At 31.7% G+C, this 19,456-nt stretch overlaps 4 protein-coding genes across 7 annotated transcripts; 2 read left to right on the top strand and 2 right to left on the bottom strand.

Annotated features, from left to right (window-relative positions):
• Positions 1 to 345: 345 nt before the first annotated feature.
• LOC126674658 (uncharacterized) lies at positions 346 to 5,891 on the bottom strand. Of its 4 annotated transcripts, none has more exons than XM_050369138.1 (9): positions 5,784 to 5,891; positions 2,323 to 2,758; positions 2,181 to 2,214; positions 1,714 to 1,944; positions 1,543 to 1,632; positions 1,327 to 1,392; positions 1,152 to 1,243; positions 1,015 to 1,062; positions 346 to 780 (listed from the first exon to the last, which is right to left on the bottom strand). In XM_050369138.1, exons 2-9 carry the CDS (start codon positions 2,688 to 2,690, stop codon positions 663 to 665), a joined length of 1,047 nt encoding a protein of 348 aa, XP_050225095.1. In that variant the 5' UTR covers positions 2,691 to 2,758; positions 5,784 to 5,891; the 3' UTR covers positions 346 to 662. The 4 variants fall into 4 exon arrangements, with proteins under 4 accessions (XP_050225095.1, XP_050225097.1, XP_050225098.1 ...); XM_050369140.2 differs by having other exon boundaries at positions 2,323 to 2,674; positions 5,784 to 5,890; XM_050369141.1 differs by lacking the exon at positions 5,784 to 5,891 and adding an exon at positions 3,166 to 3,243 and having other exon boundaries at positions 2,323 to 2,674.
• A 647-nt stretch (positions 5,892 to 6,538) lies between these two features.
• LOC126675445 (uncharacterized) lies at positions 6,539 to 8,824 on the bottom strand. The gene is made up of 6 exons (XM_050370087.2): positions 8,295 to 8,824; positions 8,081 to 8,194; positions 7,857 to 7,937; positions 7,478 to 7,650; positions 7,245 to 7,341; positions 6,539 to 6,960 (listed from the first exon to the last, which is right to left on the bottom strand). Exons 1-6 carry the CDS (start codon positions 8,613 to 8,615, stop codon positions 6,844 to 6,846), a joined length of 903 nt encoding a protein of 300 aa, XP_050226044.1. The 5' UTR covers positions 8,616 to 8,824; the 3' UTR covers positions 6,539 to 6,843.
• Positions 8,825 to 10,773: 1,949 nt separating this feature from the next.
• LOC126675419 (uncharacterized) lies at positions 10,774 to 13,621 on the top strand. The gene is made up of 2 exons (XM_050370057.2): positions 10,774 to 12,130; positions 12,682 to 13,621. Exon 1 carries the CDS (start codon positions 10,998 to 11,000, stop codon positions 11,718 to 11,720), a length of 723 nt encoding a protein of 240 aa, XP_050226014.1. The 5' UTR covers positions 10,774 to 10,997; the 3' UTR covers positions 11,721 to 12,130; positions 12,682 to 13,621.
• Positions 13,622 to 15,209: 1,588 nt separating this feature from the next.
• Positions 15,210 to 17,949, top strand: LOC126671209 (E3 ubiquitin-protein ligase BOI-like). Its single transcript, XM_050364947.2, has 4 exons — positions 15,210 to 15,523; positions 15,780 to 15,889; positions 16,318 to 16,676; positions 17,162 to 17,949. Exons 2-4 carry the CDS (start codon positions 15,784 to 15,786, stop codon positions 17,672 to 17,674), a joined length of 978 nt encoding a protein of 325 aa, XP_050220904.1. The 5' UTR covers positions 15,210 to 15,523; positions 15,780 to 15,783; the 3' UTR covers positions 17,675 to 17,949.
• The last annotated feature ends 1,507 nt before the right edge of the window (positions 17,950 to 19,456 follow it).

Here is a 19,456-nt window from a genome sequence, read left to right as displayed (position 1 = left end):
ATAGCATCTCGGCCCCATTAATAAGTAGTACCGGTATGAATTTTCATTCACATTTGACTTACATGATATTTGCGAGTTAATTGTTGTAGTCTGTACTTGATGATGATGAGTGGTTGAATTATTCTTTGAAGTTTAGTTCACGTAGTATTTCGGTCTCACCAATTTGTAGTATTATTAATATACTTATTTTATGAAGGTTTTAAATTCGAGTCTCTACATCTAAATATGAGATTTATCATCTTTACGAGGTGAATGTAAAGAAATAAGTTGCTCGTCATCCGTTGGACTTTTAAGGACTCAAAAAACAATCTTGTATCCAAAATTATGCAATAAAAAAGCACCAAATTGGAAGCAATTAAACTTTTCTATAAATTCTTTCCAGTTTATTTTGTTACAATGCTGCTTCCATGACATTTTTAGTATACATTACAACCTAAGATTGCTGCTTCCTGTTTGACCATTTGTGTATCTTCCAAAAACCTGCAAACTGAATGAATTTTTTTGTTTTCATCAGTTTAGCTAAGAAAAGAATGATGTTTATCTCTTGTAAGCTTTTGCCCTTTGTTCTGCTGTATTCTATTTCTGCAACTTCATATGCTGAAAATTCGAGTTTTCTTCGAGAAGTCGAAAAATAGTTTGCTATCTAAGTTCTAAATCTCCAGCTACCTTCGGCACTGGTACGAGTCAGGGAACCATCTTGTGAATAGAGTGTGTTTCAGCTTTATAGAGAAACTGAAAATACCATAACATGCTATATGCATCCCTGCTACAATGAAGTACCTACAAGTTCAAAAGTTCAAAAGAAGTGAGTTAGTATCCCTTTGATATATTGCACGGAAACTTGGCGACTCCTTTTCTCAAAATGCTTCTAAATTCCGAGACTTTATTTTTATCTGAAAAACATTGTTTCGCCATTTTTCTTTTCAGAGTTGATGTTTTCGTGCAATATAGGCTAAGAAATTAATGCTAAATTGAAATGATACTGCAATTTCAATGGTGGTTAAGAGTTTGTACCATAAAGGGGCATATGGAGATGATAAGTCAAGGAATGGATAAGGCCACCTGTTGATGCAGAAACCGAAAATTATGTTGCAGAATAATGATAAATCGGTTTTTTTCTTAATCACAGAAAGAAGAGAAAATTATCTTACCAGATTTTGACACAGACATGGAGAATCCACTGGAACAGGACATATACTATTGTCCATACGAAGAAATATGCAATCCTAAACCAGGGAAAGGACTGGAAAAGAAAACCTGAAAATTAGAAACAAAATTCTGAAAGATATGTAAATGTTTCTGCGACTGAAATTGAAAACAGCTTACCATGCTGTTCAAGGCAGTATCGCCGAATAAGAAAACAGCATTAATCGAATGCATACTTATTACCAACTGTCATGTAAAAGAAATTACACAATGTTAAAGAACAAAGATATAAAGTTTCATAAGAAACTGGTAAACATTGAAACAGGAAAACGAAATATTTTTTGTAAAAATAGGTTAAAAGTATAAAGTTTCATAGAGAATTCCTACAAGACTTACAGCAGTTAGGTGGTAATCTTTGAGTGCAAGAAATGGAACAATCACAAACCAAAATACACAATCTGTCAGCATAACAGCCCCTGCATTCATCTGTTCATACTAATAGTTAGTTATCTAATAAATGATGTATTAACAGTTAAACAAAAAGAGCAAAGCTAGGAAAAAAAGTACCTGAAAGATTATCTGAAAGAGAAAAACCAATTTCCCCGCTGGTTTCCGCATGTCAAGTTGTTCAGTGGAGATTGCATTTCTCTTTCTCATCGAAAAGGCTTCAGGACTTTCTCCGGGGACAGGAATAACACAATTTCCTTGCTCTGAATCTGCATCTACATTATCAACTCTATCTCCACCGATCCTTTTATGATAAATGTAACATCCGCGTATCGAGAACAATGATCCAAGCTGCAAATGGTAATCAAATTATCGGGCATGTAGCTTAAAAACATGAAATGAAACTGAGAGGTCAACTTTGTTGCACGGAAACTTATTGAGTGCTACGTATTGTTTCTGAAAACACTTCGGAAACTCAAAAATGTATGGTTTCCCCATTTCTGTTTCAGCATTTATGGTTTCAGCGTTTCTGTTTTTCGTCCTACATTGAAGATCACTAAGCATTTTGAAAGCATAATAACACTTACCGCAAAGTAAATTATGACTAGAGTGAAAGTCCACCTGTTCAAAACCAAGAAACATTGCGGATAAATCTAATGTTCAAACAAGAAATATATAAAATTGCTGTCTGAAAATCACAGAAACAGGATTAAGGAAATGAAAACTTACTGAGTGTAATAGTAAAAAATGCTGCCTCCATCCACAAGAACAGAGATAATCAACAGCACCATAAGCACTGAGAAAGCAAAAACTCTGAAAACCAGCAACCAGGCAGGATGAATTCCTTTCAGACATGGTCTCCAAGTCTCATCATCATACAAATCCGCTACAGCTTCTAGCTTATTCTCTCCATTATCTCGTTCCGCTTTACGAAAGCTTTCGTTTTTCGATATAAGAAATGATGCAATAATCATTGAGATCATGACCCAAATAGCACAAAGAAAAAATCTCCAGTTGAGCCAGTATCTAGCCATTGTTGTATCAGCAGTCATTGATGGATGCCAAGTATCTGCTGTAGATCCTGTTATAAAACTCATTTTTTAATCCTTTCCACTTCTCTGATTATGCACTTAATTCCTTTGATGATCTAGTGTTCCAATTAACACTAGGAAAGAAGAAAATAAAGATAAATTTGGATCAACTTAAAGCTGAATTTATAAAACCAATGGGCATAAAAATAGTCCAAGAAACAGAATTTGCTTCCAAAAATTTAAACTTTCAATATAAAAACAAATTTAAAATGGAACCCTGAAGTTCAAATCCTCCATTAAACACAAAGCTGCCCTTGAATTCAGACATTTAAGAAAAATATCAGAAGTTTTAAAGAGAATCACTTAAAGAACAATACCAAATACTTATATAGGTACACACATAACCAAAACATCAACATCACAACAAACAGAGACAGGATTTAAGTAAAATTTGACCACATTAATTGCAAGAAATGAAAATTAAAACATATTATATTTGAAAAGAAAAATCTAAATTCCAAGAAAAGGAAAAGAAACTTACAAGGAAAAGCAAAGAAAATGTGGGTGGTGGTGTGCAAAGAGCCTAGTACAAGATGCTTTGCTTGTTTGTATTCTTTGGATGATAAAATATAAAAATCACACACACAAATTAACAAGAAAAGATTAAAGGGTATAGTGTAAGCTTCTTTATTTTTCACTTATAATATCAAGAAACCAAAATAAATCTTGAAAACAGACCAGACAGACACAGTCACACTAAAACTATGGTTCTTTTTTTCTTTATTCTCAAACAATCTTATTATATATGCATGCAAATAAAGAATTCTGTAAAACCTGCAAGTTTTTTTTTCCTTGGAATATTACCAGCTTTTCATTTGTTGTCTTTTTAAGTTTTTTTATATGATTAAGTTTTGGATATTGTGTTGTCTTTTTCCTCATTAGTTTTTGGAATTCAAGAATCATGTGTTGTTGTTTTATGGTGTGCTTCTGCTAAAGAAGGAAGGAATAAAGGTAACAAAAAAAACTGATTAAAATCTTACATTTAATTAATTAGCCTCATTTCACTAACGAAAATGTGGTCTGATCGGTATTCTCATTATTTTACGAGAAGTGTGAAATATTTTCGGTTCGAGTTTCTATACGACCCGCTAATCAATTATAGTTAAATATTTTAAAATGATTATAGGAAAGATTGGTCAGTTAAATCATGAAGAAATTGTGATTTTTGAAATGATGATGTTAGCTTTTTGAGCTTTCAGTTGAAGCATGAAAATGTTGATGCTGCTCTTCATATGGGTCCTACAACAAGACTTTGACTTCTTTTGACTTTTGCCTGTCACCTAACTTGGTCACAGCTCATACATACTTCCACGCCAAGTTAATAGTAACAGACTGGACACGCGGCTTCTACATATTGGTGATGGTGCAATGACATGGCAAGAGAATTTTCCTAAAACGTGAAGCACAGGATTTATTATGTTGGGTGTTTAAAGTTAATTCACCCGGCGGTGACGCGTATCCCCACTGGTATATTTCACCGACGATCATGGGTTTTATATTATTTTAATATTTGTTTGAATTTACTGTTACTGTCGTTTGCAGTATAAAGTGAAGAAAGAAAATGGATAAAGTAATAGACAGCAGAAGAAAAAGAAAAGAAATGAGTCAGCAAAAACTTTTTCTTTTGGGGAAAATCAAATCTAAAATAAAAATTAATATATATTTCTTTTTCTTGCTAGATCCGAGTTTGCATGAATTATAGTTATTAAATTTTCATTTTTATTTTTTGTAAATTGTATAATAAACATATTTGAGTAAATTTTCAGTTTATAAAATGAATATAATGTCGGTCCATATTCTGAATGACAGTAGGGTTACAAATGTATACATCTTTGAGAAATATTTTTCTTCTTGTAGGACAGTTGTGAATGAATATTAATGGTAAAAATAATGGTAGAGATCAAATCTTGATCATCAAGGAAGAAGAAAACTTCACACAAATTTCCATTTTAGAAAAAAATCTAGGGGATACCACTTGCACATAAATACAATTGAAGAGTAATACAAATTTTGTGAGAAGTATTCAAGAAGGATATGATGACAGAAGAAAAAACTCTTCAAAAATAAATTTGCTTGCAAGGCCCTAATTTAAATGAATTAATGTACCTATATTATAGTAAATTGACAAATATATTCTGAAAAAAATAATTGTCAGTTTCATTCAATAATTTTATAATTTATGTCAATTATATCAAAATGACAAATAAAGAAATAAAGAGTCTAATTGATATAAACGATATCGTATAGTTTATCAAATTGTTTTGTTTTTATTTTATTTTATATTATTATAAGAAACTGAATAATTTCTCTAAATATGGACATTTGTTGCTTAGATGTAATTGATTCGAAACTTAAAATTATTGAACCAAAATGTCATTATTTTTTATTCATGATGAAGTTATCGATTTCATCATAGTTGTGGATTTGTTAATTCACCTTGCCTTTAAATAATCAATCAAAATTAGTGATATAATGTCGTAGCAGTCAATTTCAACTGTAAATTTCAGTTTAAGGTAAAATTGGCAAATTTTCAACATCAGGGTATGATCGAAAAGGGACTGCAAGGCCGAAGTTTTTTTAAGATATTAGGCTGTCGGGGACATAAATCATACAATATTATTATTCTATTAGTCACACAATTCACTTTGAGAGCAGTTGTTAGGGTCCATATATCACAGCATAATTTTTCAGTTTAGTGAAAAAATAGTTGATGCGCCATATAAAGAGCATATGGGGTCATCAAATCACATGTTTCTCTGCAGTACATATTCGATTCTATAGCTGTAATAATTCGTACATTCTGCAGAATACTCACTTGGCTGGTCTGTTTATTGTCTGTATCCATGCATGGATTTTTAACAAAAAATTGTAGTAAGAATTTTCAAACTAATTCCGTACTACAGATCAATGGTTCCTAAATCATTAGAATAATAATAATAATAATAATAATAATAATAATAATATGATTAGTTACTTGCATTTTCAAAAATAACAAAAATTATATTAACATTCAAAAATGAAATAACATTTCCTAACTAAACATGGATTAAATAAATATAATTATTTTAATTCGAACTAAGTTGAGAGATATAGAGATACCTTCCATATATATAGCGAGCGGTGAAGAGGATATCTCGAGTCTAATATGGATTCGATTTATTTTATTTTAGGCAATGCACTTAAGAGAATCATAAATAGAATACAAAAGTTTTGACTAATGAAATTGCGTGCTAACTAGTCATTACAATGTTGAGCATCCACCATTTATGCAATGAAATACGCTGAAGCAACATAAAACAGAAAAAAGTTCATGTTAAGCAACATAGGTTTTAGTACAACAAACGTGTATGTCTCTTGTGTGCGTGGAAATTGTGGGGGAGAGATTCAGGCTTCTCCAATTGAATTGTTATTTTAGGCCAAACAATACTTTTAAATCGACATCGAAAAGCTGCATTTTCAACACTCGTTGGATGGAAATTTGCAAAGTTGAAACACTGCAAGCTCAAGCTTGGACTCTAAAATCTAAAGCTCGAAACTCGATTTGAACTCGAATGAGTTTCATTTTAGAAATTCGAGTTTGAACTCGATAGAATAATTGAAATTCAAACTCAACTTGACTTCATTATCTATATAAATATTAAATATTAAATATTAAGATGAAAATAAAGATATTATTATAATACGTATAATTATAAAGGATAAGAAAAGGTAATTAACTAAAATTCAATTAGACTTTAAGGCTTATCGAGCCAAGTATTCTAGTAGTCGAACTCGACTAGCGTAGCTCGAACTTAAGCTCAACTTAATATTAATCAAATGGATTTCGAATATTTTTCTAATCAATCTCGAATAAATAACATTGTAATGCTTCCAACTTTGATTCTAGTAATTATGTCTTTACATGGGAATAATGTAACACCAAAAAAACAAAAAGAATAATTTACATGCCTTTTAATCATCTCTGCTATGTGCTAACTGATTTCTTCCACTACATACAATGTAATTGCTACCCTTCTCAACAAGCATTGTATATGAGAAGACTGAAGACAATATATTCATGCATAAGACTGTTTTACAGTTTTCTAACCATCAATTTGTTAATGGCACAATGCATGAGACAGTTGAAGCTCCTCCGCCCGATGCAAAAGAGTCACCAACATCATATTTCAAAAGTTTCACTATCATCTCCGAGTGTAGACAGAGAAAATGGCGCAATAGCTACGTTGAATGTCGGTGAGCCTATTTTATCAATGTGCTTCATCTCAAAGTCACCTTCCTGCAGAAACCAAGCAGTTATTTCAAACCCTTTCATATGAATAGTAAAGGGGATATAAAAAATTACCCAGCATCACTAATCGAGCATAAAATTAAACATGGTACAAAGAAAAATCCAAAAAGTAACTCTAGCGGAGCAAGTAGCCAATGACATCGAGCATAAAATTGAATGTTTCCTCTCCCATTCTAATGAATAAAAAGGAAAAGAAAACAATACAATGACAACTAATCGAATAGTCTTCAATGGAAAATATAATTGAAAGAAAGGAAGAAGCCACTACTCACCATTCTTCCATTCGAAGTAGGTAAAGGGCAAGCAGATGAGTATTCGAATCCCGTCTTAGGAAGTATAACTGGCTGTTCACCGATAACTCCAATTCCCCTGCAATAAAATGGGACAGAATTTAACTATAAGCTTATACAGTTGGAACAATAAAAATACAAATACAAAAAGAAAAAGAAAATCTTGAATGCCTACAAAATTGCAGGGGATATAATTAAACAAAATAATAACTTACCAAAAGTTTTCAGTTCTTCCATTGGCATCGGTAATAATCCAATGTCTTCGGAGAAGTTGAACAGGACGATCCGAGTTATTAGTGATCCTTATTCTATACGCAAAGAAGTACTGCCCCTTTGAAGGCTGACTTCGGCCCTCAATGTACACACTCCTAACTTGGACCCTAATTCCCTGAAATTCACTCACCACATTTAGCCACTAATCTACCATATCAACTAACACATCCAAATTTATCTATTACACACAACATTCTGAAAAACTTTCGACTCATTCATCAATGCACGGAATTAAGGCCTAATGGGCCGAACGTACACCAAAATTTAGAGTCAAAAAAACCAAACTAAACTAATAGACATCAAGAAGGTAGACATTCATACCAAGGTTGTGGCATCACTTGTGCATTTCAACAGAGAATATGGTGCAATTTCCTTCAACTCATCGCGATATTTAGCTGCATCCTGGCAAATACAACATAATTACCAAACAGACATATAATGAAACGGAAGAAAAAAACTCCAATTTCAATAATGTGTAACAAAATCAAAGAAACACATACAAATAATTACAGTTGTTTATTTATAGTTTTGATCAAAATATACACCTCAAACCGCTCTTCATTGGTCGCCTCTTTGAGCAATCTCCGATACCGAAGAACCGGCTCCTCTTCTTCAAACAATTTCAACGAGTCACGAATTCTTGCAGCCTCTTCATAGTTCTAAAGTAAATTAATAGCACACCGTATCATATAATAATAATTATTATCAGAAAAATACAAATAATGCATTGAAATGTAATAAACAAAGTGTTAAATTAACCTCAGATTGAGCAGCGACATCCATTTGCTGTTTCAATAAAGCATAAGTTTGAGTCCGAGACAACAATGAACTGGCACTGTAATCCGAACCCGTACCCGTATCCGACCCGGGGCTCGAACTCGAACTTGCTCCGCCGCCATTCTCATTTCTCTCAACGGAACACGCTACAATCCGACATTTTCTATAAGAAGAAGATGAATCTCTCAAATTGATGACGCACTGTTGCTGTTTCCGGTCAAAACCGGAGCTCCGAAGCGGGAAATACGGCCTCGTGCCCGTATTGAAATCCGTAAATGCCTTAATACCGGACAAAGAATGCATTTTCTATCCCGATTGAAAAAAAATCAAAATTAAGATTTTTTTAAAGAAATCTAATAAATTTGAAAATTTGTGTAAAATATCTCTGTGACTGCGAGCGAATTTAGGATTTTATATTTTATGGTATTTCAACTGCTAAATGACAAGATTGGCCCTTGTAAATTGGCGGCTAGTGGTTGAGATATTTGAATAAGAAGGGTAAACATGGGATTTCGTAACAATTTATCATATTTTTGAGGCAGGGAAATAAATAAGGATTTTGTTGGTTTTTAAATGGGAAAAATAGGTTACACGTATTGCCATACATTGTCACTCGATTTTGTTTTTGTTTTTGTTTTTCCCTTTTTAATTCACGCCGAAATAAGGTTAAAAAATACATTTGAAATAGTGACATCTTTTATAACCCTTTTTACGTGTATGTAATTTATTTGGAGAAAAAAAAATCATTTGTCTGATTTTCTCTTGAAAGAGTATATCTTAAAAACTAACTTTTAAAATATTTACTTTTTTAATATAGCATCTGTTTATACCAAAATTAAAATAACTCTAATACCCAAACCCAGAAGAACTTCCGAGAAAATTTATCCCAGAGTTAATTGGCCAGAAGCTAGAATTAATTGGTCAGAAATCCAAAAGTCCAAAATCTCATAAGCCTAAGATTTTATGTGCTGATAATTTTTTTGAAAGCGACAATTCAGATGAATGAAGAAAGCCAACATTTTTTTCTTTTAAAAGTGGAGAAATATGAGTGAGAACGTGGACAATTAAGAAGCAGTTATCACCTGCCAGTTTCTACATGCGCTATAAACAGAAATAAATGCAATAATTTGAGGCCCCAACAAATTCAACAAAAAACTCAAACACTCCCATGAGATTTTCATGTCAACAATTAATTTTATTAAATCACTTGTAGTGTACTTTCATACTTCTAGTTTTAAAAAATTATTTTCAATATCAATTTTATTTACGTCATTAGTTCTAGATTTTTTAATTGCAGAGGTTTTCTTTTAATTTTAAAGTTCCTTAGAAGATTTTCTTTATGACCCGTTTAGATTTTTTACGTTCTTTGAAAATCATTCACAATCGCTTGATCAAATTTTAATTTTTAATTTGAGATATAACCCTTTGGCACGCTCACATACTCAAAGACACAAGCTATTTTCTTAAAAAAAAAAAAGAAACAGCATTGAAGAGGTTTAAAAAAATTGATTAAATAAGAGGATTTTATAATATTACTCGCTAAAAATTTCTTTAAAGTTGAAATTATTTACTAAATCCAAAAAAAAATTCATTTTCATTTTCCATTTTAATATTAATCAACCTTATCAAATATCTTCAAAAAAATTAAACTTTAGTTCAACTATTAATTTTTTTTAATATATAAATAAAATTAACATTTAATGAGATTTAATGGTTTAATGATTTCAATTTAGGAACTATCCTCAAATTATCCTATTCATAAAATAATTATAAAAATTTAAACTATGGATTGCTAATTATATTCGACATCCAATTTCACAAAATATCTTCTTTAACCAACGTTTACTCACTATGAAAAAACTATAAATACAACATAAGACCACCAACCAAAAAAAATAAAAAATACCAAAAAAATATATTTTTAAAATTAAAAAGACAATTTAAAAAATTAAAAAGCGTGACATATTGTGAAGCACGCCACATCATCAAAAGCGTGTGCTTGAGGGTTGGATATTATTGAAACGAAAAATCCAACGTTTCAAGCCAAATTAAATACAATTGAAAGATTTGAATTTTTATAAAACTTTCTTTAAAAGAAAGTTTGATTTTTTTAATTATTTGACCATAAAAATATGATTTATCATGCTAATATGCAATTTTAGAATTCATATTTTCAATTGACTATTCGAATTATAGGAAAAAAAATTATATGTTAAATTGTTATAATAAAATATATTATATAGTCTATAATTAATTTTGTTAAGTCTTAATATAAAATAATACAATAAATTTTAGAAAATAAAATATAAATACAAACAAAAAGGCCACAAAATTAATATTTTATTTTTATAATAAGCAAAGCTTTGTTAAACGTGTCATGAGAATGTTAAAAACGTATCAATGTCACATGCAAAAAAATACTAGTAAAATTTAGTGTTGTCCAACTTTGTCCTTGACCATTTGTTTGTCGTTTGGATTCCTTTGCTCAAAATATTGTGTCGTTTCTATTTGATGTTGTTTAACTTTTTTGAGTTCAATTTGTTGGCTGTAATCATCTCTCCCAATTGGAAGCGAATGGAGTCTCCTAAGGTGGCGGACATTGAACACCTTGTCAAAGAAATTCTGGTCCGATTGCCCTCAAAATCACTGCTCAAATTCTAATGTGTATCCAAACACTGGCTCTCCATGCTTTCCTATCCCCAATTTTGCGCCTCTCATGCTCGATTCCACCATAGCCGTAATCCCATAGCGGCTGCACTTTTTGTCGACGATTTAGGTCAGTATCTCACTGAATTTCGAATTATCCCTCTGAAATATTCCCCTTTTGCAAGCGGAGCCTTGGACATCAAGGATCAGCTCAGTGTTCCTCGAGCTAAAATCCTGCAATCTGGTTTGCTTCTTTGCCGTTCTAGTTTCTTGGTACCCCCTGGCCAGTTTTCTCGTGCACATTTTCAAGATTTCAGTACTAATGAACGTGGCCATGTTTATTTTGTGTATAATCCTACTACTGCACAGTTCAAGAGAATACCTTTATCAAATTCACTAAATCAAAAACTGAAAATCAAATTATCAAAAAAAAAAAAAATCATATCTGAAGATGAATGTCTGGGAAATGAATTGCTTAATGTTTGTTTAGTGTTTGATCCCGAAATATCACCATATTACAAAATCTTTTTCCTATCCAATTTATCGGATCGAAAAGATTCCGAGACTTTTATGCTTGAAACCTTCATTTATTCATCAGAAACTGACTCTTGGACTGCACAAAAAGCATGTGTTGCTGATGAATTATTTTCAGATGACTTAAGAATCGACTCTTACAGTCGCGGAGTATATTGCAATGGCGCAGTTAATTTTTTAGAGTCGATCGGGTTTCATCTGTGCTTTACTTTGATGTTACTACTATGATTTTCAAGAAAATGGACTTTCCTGAAGATTGGCTCTTTCACTACTTTGGCGAATCTCAAGGTGATTTGCATTGTATTACACGCAAGTCTAATTATCCGAGATTGGAATATGATATTGTGGAGGTAGCATCAGATTACTCGGGATGGTCTTTCATGTATCGAGTCAATCTTAAATCCGTTGTGAAGACATATATGTGTAGATCTGTTAAAGTATTGCGCATAATCCGTGATAAGAGTGCAGAAGGATGGTTGCTTGTGATATCCGCAGACAAGTGTCCAATTGCTTATGATCTTTCTAATGGAACTCACAGACTCTGTGACTCATGGTTGGTGCTTGACGAATTTAACAGCGTAGATTTTCCATATATTGAGAGCCTTATCTGTGTTTAATTGACTTTGTGCTGCTAAGTGGTAATTTGTTCTCTAGTTCTGTTTCATTTCCTAGCTTTTGGTTTTAGTCTAATGATTATGTTTGTATGCACCTTTTATTAATACTAAATTAGATCTTTAATTTTAATCTGGTTTTCAAGATTTTGTTTCAACTGTATTGGGGTTCATAATTTACTTGTAATTGCAATTTCGCACATGGCATAATTGTGTAGGAGTCTTAGGCAAGAAGTAGGTGTTGTTGTCTAGTTACTTTGGTAGTGTTAGAGACAATGATAACTATAATTGAGGTCTTATATAGCAGCTTGAGTTTTTAGAAGAATTAGTTATTTGATATGATATCAGAGCTTCTGTGATCAAAAGATCTAAATATGATCTAGCAACCCCCATTTGACTAACAAAACTCCACATGAAAATTGAACATTGTTTTTCTCTTACAACTGGCGAAGCTAGTTGATTTAAATACATACTGTATTTTTTTTTCCTGATAGTCAATACTCATGTCAGTGCTTAGGACCAATTCCTCTTGTTTGATATTTGTTTTTGCTTGTTTTCCTTTTGGATTACGATTTCAGAAACATGTTTACACACCTAGACGCGTGAAATGTAAATTTGATGCTTTGGCTATTCTTGATTCTGCTCAAGTGAAAGTTGCTGTTCTGAGGGTGTTTGTTGTTGGTGACACTGTTGCTGTTGCTGCAATTGCAACTGTGACTGTTGATCTGGAAGTCGTTGTAAGCCCAGCTTCTGCTGCTGCTGTTGTGCATAAACTAGATTTTGTTGCTGATAGGATTGCTGATATGGTATTTGCTGCTGTTGCACCACCAATTGTTGTTGCTGCTGCGGTTGCAGCTGTTAGAATTATTCCTTTGATGCCACTTTCTACCACTATTGCCTAGTTTCTGTTGCTCTGGAAATGCATGTTCCATAACAATCTGATTAGTCGCTGAAGGATTCGCATACTCTCGATTAGTTTGGGCAGAAACAGTTGCTTGGGTGTCTCCGGGGCTAGATATACTGCAATTAGTGCTAGTATTTTGACCACGATCCAGCATATTTTCAAGTGGCATGCTGTCTCTCTCGCTCGGATAGTCCACTCTTCGGCAGATCTCCATCTGATGATATAGTATTTTGAGGAAGTCCATACTCATTCGATTTGGGACTAATTGGTTTTGGACTTTTAGCATCCTGGGGATCAAGGGATAGTTTCTCCAGCGAAGGTGTCTCCAGATCCTGTTCGGACTCCAGATCAACCTCTTTCTGAACATCATCTTCTTTAGACAAAGAATTAAACGCCGGAGTACTTTCAGTTTCATTGGCCACTTGACATTCTAAGTCAAGAGAGTGAATTTGTTCACTAACATCCTCAGATGGCTCTGAAACTTTGAGTGACACCGGGCAAACACTCTCACTTACTATGAGTCCATCAAGCTGGAATTCTTACAAGATAGCATACTGTATTGACAACGGACACTTGTATAAATCTGATGGAGAGCATAAAATGACTATTTGATATATTTTTAATTCATTTTTCAACAAAAATTTAGCCATCCAGAATTTAAAATGAAGAAGTGGTAATTTTGGTTTATTTTTATTCATTGATTGTGTTTATTTCCAATGACGGTGTTTTTTTTTCTAAATTTGAAGGTGGTGATAAACAAATGAGATTCGGACTATTTTTTAGTATATTTATCCTTCGTGAAAATGGAAAATTAATGATTAACATACAAAATTAAAAAATTAAATTAAGTTAAAGTACCTCTTCAAGAAAACAAAAATGAATTTTTTAGCGTCTTTTACAATTATTTATTAAATATATTTTCCCTCCATCCAATAAAAATATAAAAAGTTAAAATTACAAACGAATTAAAAAATTAGTGAATTATAATTAATTTGCGATAATATCTTTTATTTTTATTAAATAAGTAAATTAACTATTTTTTATTTTTAATGGAAAGGAAGAAGTATTCAATTTTCTTTTAATATTTTTATAAAAATAAATAAAAATAAAATTATACTTTTTATTAATTAATATAATTTTCATAAATACTCAATTTCATAAAAAGAGTTTTATATTAAAGTTTGTTTAAAGTATTTTATTAATTTTACGGAAAATTATATAAGTTGGATACAATATTAAAAAAATTGATATTCTAGTTAAATTAAAACAAACATGTTAATAAGAAAATAGAGTTATTCTTAAAAAATAAAAATAATCCTAAAACATACAAATTTTTTTTAACGGAGGTATATTAATGAAAAAGATCACATACAAGGAGATAAAAATTAAAAAGCAAAGAACATGAAAATTAAACACAATGTTGTTTAACATGATGAACCCGTTATGAGCTTCGGTATTTTGAGTTTCAATGTTTTCTCACCAAATTGAAATAATATTTGTTCCCTATTAAAAAAACATATTAAAAAATACATTAAAAACCAAGACATGTAAGAATACTAAAAATATTTAAAAATACACAAGAAAACCATTCAAAAATACATTAAAAAGACAAAAACACGCACTTAAAATACACATAAAAATATTTAAAAAATATTCAATCATAAAAGCTAACAAAAATCAACAGTTTATAAGTCAACATTGAACATAGCACGTGTTGATCATGTATTGACCACGTTGATGATCACCATTGGCCTAAAAAAATTCCGATCAAATTCTAGTGACCAGCTATCGGACTCCAGCGATGTTTTATGGTGTTTTTCTCAAATGCAATATTTTTAGAAATGAAATTAAAGTAAAGTAAAAAGTATTAAATGGGTAAAGTATCAGTGTAATTTTTAAAATTTTACAATATTTATATCAATAAATTTAAAAATATAGTAACGGTATACAAATTCCTCTTTTTTTTATATTTTAAATTCAAATAACACAAAATTCAGACTCAATTTATTTATTTATTTATATTAAAAAACGTCTAGATACATTAGCTCATATTTGAATAAAATATTATGAAATTAAAATATATTTATATGAACTAAATATAGTTGTAATTAGATGGATGTTATTGTCTATACACGACAAGTACATGAGATTAGAAAAGGGAAAAACTTCCTAACAAAAAAGAAAAAGTTGATTAAAAAGGAAAAACATAAATAATAAAAAGGAAAAATTGGAGGCTGAAGAAGAAGTAAAACAGGTAAGAAAAGGAAAAGTAATGGGTGTAATAAGAACCTTGAGAGTGATGAAGATTAGATTTACAACAACAATGCCAACAACATTAACCCTCACATTTCCCCGTGCCAATGGACTCTTCCGTTTTCTTCTTTACTTTACCTCCTCTACGCTTCCCTTTTCCCATTCCTCCTCATCCTCCACCATCTTCATTCAACAAATCACCCATATTGCTTCTTTTTCTCCATTTCCCATCTCTTTTTATCTCCACCCAGATCTTTTTTAAGGTAAATTTGCTGTCATTTTGATTCAAAGTTTGTATCTTTATCAACATTTTAAGGGCCCTCTTTGTTAATTTATGTGGGCATCTTTCATTTTGATTGTTATGTTCTTCTTCATAAGAACTGGATTTTTGTATTATTTGGTTATCCAACAATACTTGGTTCTGTTGTTATATGTATGCTATGTGGATGTGTTTGAGATTGTGATTGTAATTCTGATTATAAATTGGACTAATGAGTGTGAGTTTTCCTTTTTGTGTAGAATCATGTTTGGAGGTAATAACAGTAATTCTGTGTTTCCAATCTCATTTGAAGAAACTCACCTCCATGGTGAAGTCAATGCATTTCCTCAACTGCAGTTATTTGGAGAAAGTAAGTCCCTCCGAATGAATCTCAACCTGTTTTGTATTATAGACTGCAGCTTAAATTGTGTAAAAGGGCATTTGTAGATTGTGTCATGCTCGGGTGTTCAATAAGTTATTATCAAAAGTTAATGGATGTTATCTTGTGTTTCTAATATGATTTAATGGGAGGTTTACGGATATGCTTATTGCATTGCGAACTTAGTCATCCGGTACAAATGTTCATGTTTGATTTGTGCATTGTAAGGTGGAGTTAAGGCTTGAAAATGATTTTAACTCTGTTTTGCGTTCACTTGATAGCAAGTTCAATACCAATGATAGAGGGGAATTGTCTTGTACAGTTCTGCTATCGTAATATGGTTCAATCGTCAGAAAATTGTTAGATATCTTGAAATGCATTTCTTGTCAATGTTTACATAGTGATGTTATCTTTTGCAGACGGAGTTGGATGCATCAGAGGTCCCATGAATCACATAGGAAATGAGCACGCTACTATCATGCAGAGGCCTGCTAAAAGAGTAAGGGATTCGCAGATTATTCCCAGTGCGCAAAAACGCCATTCATCATCGAACAATAATAGCAATCAATATGAAGCTGGTCAACTTGGAATTATTGTGAATCCTAATCCCGTATCAATTGGACTAAAACTATCATGTGAGGAAGAAGAATATAACTCTCCCGTTACACATCCAAGTGGAAGTAAGATAAATGTCCAACCTATTATGGCTATACTTGACAATCTTAAGGTTGAGACTGATCGGCAAGAAGACGAGCTTCATCTCCAAATGAAACTTCAGGTATTATTTTAATGTTATAGTTCAACTATATAGTATTGTTCACAAATTTATACCTTATCTAACTTGCATGTGGTTTCTGGTGCACATATAGTAAAATTACTTTCAAATGGGTATTTATTTTGTTAACTCGTGACCTTTGTTGCACGAAAATTTATTGAGTGCTACATTTTGGTGTTTTGTTTTCATATTCAGGGACACTTCTAAAACTTGAAAACTTTATATCTATAGCCTATTCTCGTAAAAGATTGAATGTGCTTCAACTATATAAATTGTTTTCTGTTGGTGACTAACTCTTGTCATAAGAAAGGAACTTTTAACCTTCAAAAGTGGCAGTCCCGCAAACACGTACTCCTGCAATAAATTTAAAGACCTTGATAGTTTTTGAGCTTAGAGAATAAAATTTTCACATTCTAAGTCTTAAAGCTTTTCCTAGCGTTAGGATGTTACAGCAGCTGCATATATTTACCAGGATTCTTTCTTAACAGGAAGACAGCATGAGAAAAAGTATGAGGGAATTGGGAGAAAGACATACAGCTTCTTTCTTACTTGCTGTAGAAACAGGAATCGGTCGGAAGCTACTTGAAAAAGAAGTTGAAATACAAAACATTAACCGCAAGAACAATGAACTGGTTGAAAGAATAAACCAAATCAGTGCACAAGTTCAGTCGTGGCAGTATAGAGCAAAATATAACGAGTCTGTAGTAAATGCTTTGAAGAGTAATCTGAAGCATGTCATGGCGCAGAGTGCTATTCACGGAAAGGAAGGTTGCGGAGACAGCGGGGTAGATACTGCAGCCTCTTATGCTAACCAGAACGATTTTAACGTCCCGGAAGTTAAAATGCAGATAATTTGTCGAGCTTGTAAGACGAAGGAAGCGCTTATTTTGTTATTGCCATGCAGACATTTGTGCCTGTGTAAAGATTGTGCAGGGTTTGTAGATGCTTGCCCAATTTGCCAGGTAACAAAAACTGCTGGCGTTGAAGTATATACATCGTGAATCTACATGGTTTTGTGCGTCAAGATGCTAATGAGCTCGATTCCATAGTTTCTCACTGTAAGACGTGTCTTATTAAATGCAAGACTGCCTTATTTATAGACAGTTCTCATGGGAAGAAGAAGAAGAACACTCTAAAATCCGCATATAGAATTGGAAGTGAAGAGACTTTGGCATGAGTGCATGTTGTCATGTATTGTAGAATCAAATGGTAAGAAAGTTGATCAAACTACACATGTATTTTTTAAAGAAAATACCAGTTCCATTGGTTTTTTTTCTTTCTTGGTATTAGTTTATTTTTTTGAAAGAATATTTAAAAATTTATAGATTGTGGAAATTTATCAATATTTATTTTTTCGGCATTTGAACGTTTCTATTTCCGTGCAACATAGGTAGTAGATTAAGAACCTTAAAACTTACTTTAAGGTACATGAATATATTATAAGAAGGGATTGGAGTGAGAATCTCTGCACATGCCTCACGTGACTAAGAAGCAGAAGATTGTGAACCTAAATTAGGTAAAAATCAAAATCCAATGTCTTGAATTAAAATAAAAATGGGAGTGCTGATGGTTGGTAGAAAGCATATTCCAATTTAGCAAAGCACTTCTTTTCATTTGTTCGCAAGGATCAATCAACTAAATTCTGTGACATTTTCAAGTAATTATAATTAGAATGCTATAATCAAATATAAATATATAGTTATATAATTAATTATAAAATAAATTTTAAACTCTAAATTTTTTATATTTTTAATAAAAAATTCAACTTTGACAATTTAATATATAAATAACTATTTTTTATAATTTAAATACATATAATTTTTTGATAAAAGAATACCAATATAGATGCCATAATATGATAAACTTAAATCATTTCAATCAATGATTTAAAATCGAATTAGACCCACTGATTAAATTGAGAATTGGTATGCTGTCATGCTCGATTTACCTTAAAAACTGAAAATCCGTTGAATGAGTTGATTCGGGCTGAACCCTCGCTTGATCTGGTAGTTAACCTAATTGAATTGAATGTTAACCAAAATCCTAACTCTTGTCGAACTCTATATTTCAGGTGTTATTATTCAATTGGTTGAACCAGCGATCAAACCTGTTGAATCGACAATCAAATTGAAAACCGATGGTCTTATTAGTTCGTCCACTAATTCAATTTTTTTTATAAAGATAGAATCATATTTTTAAATCATTTTTAAAAACTCGAAACCAAAATCTCATAAATACATTTGATGTGTCTTAGCTACTTGAACTAGGCATTGTTAGCCACAAATTCAATTTTTAAATGAACAAAAAGTCAACACAGCTTTCAAATGAGTGTCTCGGGAGAAAATAAGTCATTTTAACTTTTTGGGTCAATTAGACACAAAACTCTCTTAATTTAGGTTCGTACCTCAAATTGTACATCTAAAATGTGGACTTATTTGACCCCGAAATATAAATTTGAGAGGATTTATTAAACTCCAAAAATATAAATTTTGAATCTAACTGACACAAAAAAATAAAAATAAATTTATTTAACTCCGAGACACATATTCGAGAGCCGTGTTTGTTTTTTAAAAGAGAAAATTACACCAAATCACCCAAAATCTCAAAAGTTTGTATAAATCACTCAGCTTTTTCTTTTTTGCAAAAATCCCTCAATTTCTAAAAAAAGTTTTCATGTCTACCTTTTAATAATTTTCATTCCTATTATATCCTTATGGTACTATTTTTCTATTGTGTTTCTATTGCACACAATAATTTCTCTCCTATTTTTATTTGCTCATGCG

This window comes from Mercurialis annua, linkage group LG3, assembly GCF_937616625.2.
Source record: "Mercurialis annua linkage group LG3, ddMerAnnu1.2, whole genome shotgun sequence".
NCBI lineage: Eukaryota > Viridiplantae > Streptophyta > Magnoliopsida > Malpighiales > Euphorbiaceae > Mercurialis > Mercurialis annua.
The sequence above is the reverse complement of the archived record's forward strand: the minus strand, read 5'-3'. Positions and strand labels throughout refer to the sequence as shown.

What these genes read in the sequence shown, in the direction of transcription:
- LOC126674658 (XM_050369138.1), bottom strand. Translation starts at nt 2,690, where the DNA reads ATGAGTTTTATAACAGGATCTACAGCAGATACTTGGCATCCATCAATG. An exon ending in ATTTTTTACTATTACACTCA is followed by an intron (nt 2,215 to 2,322) that starts GTAAGTTTTCAT and finishes GGTTTTGAACAG; the next exon opens with GTGGACTTTCACTCTAGTCA. An exon ending in ATACTGCCTTGAACAGCATG is followed by an intron (nt 1,244 to 1,326) that starts GTAAGCTGTTTT and finishes TTTCTTTTCCAG; the next exon opens with TCCTTTCCCTGGTTTAGGAT.
- LOC126675445 (XM_050370087.2), bottom strand. Translation starts at nt 8,615, where the DNA reads ATGCATTCTTTGTCCGGTATTAAGGCATTTACGGATTTCAATACGGGC. An exon ending in GGAAGAACTGAAAACTTTTG is followed by an intron (nt 7,342 to 7,477) that starts GTAAGTTATTAT and finishes ATTTTATTGCAG; the next exon opens with GGGAATTGGAGTTATCGGTG. An exon ending in CTACTTCGAATGGAAGAATG is followed by an intron (nt 6,961 to 7,244) that starts GTGAGTAGTGGC and finishes TGGTTTCTGCAG; the next exon opens with GAAGGTGACTTTGAGATGAA.
- LOC126675419 (XM_050370057.2), top strand. Translation starts at nt 10,998, where the DNA reads ATGCTTTCCTATCCCCAATTTTGCGCCTCTCATGCTCGATTCCACCAT.
- LOC126671209 (XM_050364947.2), top strand. Translation starts at nt 15,784, where the DNA reads ATGTTTGGAGGTAATAACAGTAATTCTGTGTTTCCAATCTCATTTGAA. An exon ending in ACTGCAGTTATTTGGAGAAA is followed by an intron (nt 15,890 to 16,317) that starts GTAAGTCCCTCC and finishes TATCTTTTGCAG; the next exon opens with ACGGAGTTGGATGCATCAGA. An exon ending in ATCTCCAAATGAAACTTCAG is followed by an intron (nt 16,677 to 17,161) that starts GTATTATTTTAA and finishes CTTTCTTAACAG; the next exon opens with GAAGACAGCATGAGAAAAAG.